At 38.6% G+C, this 3,289-nt stretch overlaps 1 protein-coding gene across 1 annotated transcript; it reads right to left on the bottom strand.

The window, feature by feature from the left end:
* Positions 1 to 992: 992 nt before the first annotated feature.
* On the bottom strand, positions 993 to 2,924 carry LOC115980737. Its single transcript, XM_031102959.1, has 2 exons — positions 2,838 to 2,924; positions 993 to 1,508 (listed from the first exon to the last, which is right to left on the bottom strand). The coding sequence occupies exons 1-2, from the start codon at positions 2,922 to 2,924 to the stop codon at positions 993 to 995; spliced, it is 603 nt and encodes a 200-aa protein (XP_030958819.1).
* Positions 2,925 to 3,289: the final 365 nt, after the last annotated feature.

Raw genomic sequence — 3,289 nt, 5'->3', positions numbered from 1 at the left:
CACCATGGGATCCCAACGTCGCACGTAATCACGCAACGCTCCGATTGACCGGGGGTTCCCAAGCCCCCGGCAGTTCCAGCTCAAGGCAATCAAAGTTCTCGACGGTGCTGCTCAGCAGCCACTGCCGTTTCACTAGATGCTGACGCATCGTTGGTTAAGTCCCTCTCACATCTCCTTTTAGCTTTTCTTTCCCCGTCCACTTCTTTCTTTTTTGCCCTTCTTCCACGTTTGCCTCCAACTGCAGTCTCTTGGCCCTTTATAACTACATCCTTTGTTAGGCCTTGTTCCCTAGCTAGTTTCTTCCATTTCCTTCCCTCAGTAGGCTTTTTTTCTTTGTTTTGCCCCATATCAAGGAAGCCCAAATCTTCATCTGCGCTGGCACCCACCTTGGGCTTCATTGGGCTTGTAACTTCGGGCTCTTCAATCATTTTTCCTTTTTGTAAGCCCACTATTGAGTTTTCATCGTCACACACTTTGTCGCTGTCACTTACTGAGACTAGGTGTAATGACTTTTGACTTTCACGTGTGGGCTCTGTTTTCCTTATAGTTGGTAGCCTTTCCTCAGAGCTGTCCCATCTCATAGGGGTGCTAGCTCTCTGACCTTCTGACCCATCAGCATCATCTTGAGCGCCCAAACTATCAGACCTTCCCCCTTCGTCTCCATCAGATCTTCTACCCACTACACCGCTGTCAGTTCCAAGATTCTCTGTTACCGTCCTTTGCGGTGGTGATTTGATTCTTTCACCATCGTCGTTGGACAGGTTGCTTGCCCCTTTTTCGGCCTTCATCTTCTTAGATAATCCCTTGTGGCTTCCATTTGCTCTAATCCAGTCACCGTACTGATGCTCTTTTGGTTGGCTATCAATGGATACTTCACAATGTCTTACATCATGGCCTATTCTACCACAAGCAAAACATATAGTTGGAAGCCTTTCATACCTGAAGGTGACCCATGTCTTCTCTCCTTCCATAGTCCTTAGGTAACCTCCCCTTCATAGTGGTCTGTTGATTGGCAACTCGACCCTAATCCTCATGAACTTGGCTTGTTCCATCTGCCAGGAGCGTTTATCCATTTCAACGAACATGCCCATCGTGTTTCTTATATCCCTCCCAGTATCTTCTGTCATCAATTCAAAAGGTACCCCCCATACTTGTACCCAAAAGGGTGAATGGGAGAATATGATGTTTGCAGCTTTTAATCCTTTTCTCCATCTACACAGTAAGAGAAGATTATTATCAAAATTCCACGGCCCATTTTTCTCCACCCATTCCATCTGGTGCTTTGAGTTAAACTTGAACTGAAGAACATCATTCCCAACCTCCACTATTCTCAAATCCGTTCCCATCCTCCAAACCGACCTTAGTGTTCTTTTTAGAGCTCGTTGATTTTGCTTTCTGTCCGACAAGAGTTTTCCAAAGAGACTTAACTGGCATTCTTCCAGGAGGTCATTGTTGTTGTGGTTTGAAATTTGAATGCTATCTTCCTCTTCCTTGGTGAGTTGCAAGTTCTACAATCCATCTAGCACAGCCTGTTCCATACTGCAAGACTATCGTTTGACCATACCCCAGTCCTAAAGAAAAAACTGAGATAGCCAAAGAGAGAAACCCACGTTGGATGTAGCCTATGGGAGGAAGAGACCCTTACCAGAGAGAGAGAGACTCCTACACGGGAGAGTAGATTGATTGATCACACACACCCACATATTAACTCCTTGTGTGAGGTCACTATAAATATCTCAAGCCTAGAATTATAAAAAAAAAAAAAAAAAAGTACAAACATTTCAGTGCTCAAGATAGATTCACAACATAATTCATGTGGTAAGAAAGTGGCATACCAAGCCAAAACAAGATCACAAGCATGTGTGTAAAATCAATGAAAGTTCCAATAATCAAGGACAACTTATAGTTATAGAGGTGCAGATAAAATTTCAATACAAGGAATGTCTCAATAGGTACGTATATAGGAACAAAATGGCAAGGGCAAGATAGCGTGTGAACTGTGAAGCCCCCCTCCCATCGACCTTACAATGTCAAGCCAAAGTTTTCTTTAAACGAACACAACACAAGCAAGTTATGGGTTCATTTGGTATTTACCATATAAAGTAGTGGTTTAGTTGTAGAGTTTTGGTAAGAAGTGATATAAAACTAAAAAGAGATTTGGCCTTTAGAGCGTTTGACATACTAAAACAATAAAGTTATTTGATGTTTTTACCCTAATTTGGTACCCAAGTTAATACTAAACTTTTAAATATGTAAAACGACAAAAAAATGACATAATAAAAGTGCTTTGAATTTTCGTACTTTATGTCTTGATTCCCATTAATTCAATTTATGGGCAATGTTTATTTAATAATCATTATTTCAATTTCAATTTCAATTTCAATTCTAATTCTAATTCCAAATTTAATTTTAATTTCTATTTCTATTTCTATTATCTCTCTCCCTCTCTCTCTCTCTCAAAATGCATGAGTATTTTGTGTTAGAAAAGTAAACATGACCATTTATGTCAATTCATGATTTCCAATTAATATTGAAGCTCGGAGTTTTAGTTTTGGCTTAAATAATTCTTTCCAGCTCTAAGGGGATCCTAATTAATTATTTTTTTTAACAAAATTACCAAATAAGTGACAAACTGACAATTTTTGATAAAAGGTTTTAACTTTAAAGGGCCTTAAAGCTCTTTTTCCCCTTTCTTACCGTATTGCCGGACTGGCACTGAATTGTTACCCAATGCCTTGGAATCTTTTTTGATACAATGCCTTGGAATCAAATAACAAAAACATCATAAACTTAATAAGAATGATGATACCAACCACTAGAGTTAACATCAAACTTACCTCCTTCATTGATGTGGCGTTCTTTAATCCAAACCAAAGATCCTGAATCCTAACTTTATTAGCCTGGGTGAAGGACCCAATTCCCATTGTTTTCTGACTCTAAAGAATCATAAAATGATGTAGCAGAATAAAAAACATGGACAAATCCAAAGTTGTATTCAAAGGCTCTTTTGATGGCTTACAGCAAAGTTACAAAATCCCAAAGTTCTCATAGATTTATAACAAAATACATACACCACCATTCATAAACTAGTTCTTATTCAATCCCTTAATTAGCTACTCTTAAACACCATAAACATTATAATTAAACTGTTTTATCCATTGATTTAAGGAAAATACAGCCAAATTACCAAGGTATGGATAATTTTTTTTTAATTATTTATTTATTTATTAGACAATAACATCGTAGACCAATTGAAAGGGATGTTTGTTGATTGAGAAATGGGAAATTC

This window comes from Quercus lobata, chromosome 3 (genome assembly GCF_001633185.2).
Source record: "Quercus lobata isolate SW786 chromosome 3, ValleyOak3.0 Primary Assembly, whole genome shotgun sequence".
NCBI classification, from domain to species: domain Eukaryota; kingdom Viridiplantae; phylum Streptophyta; class Magnoliopsida; order Fagales; family Fagaceae; genus Quercus; species Quercus lobata.
Note: the sequence above shows the minus strand (reverse complement) of the source record. Positions and strands in the feature narration are given on the sequence as shown.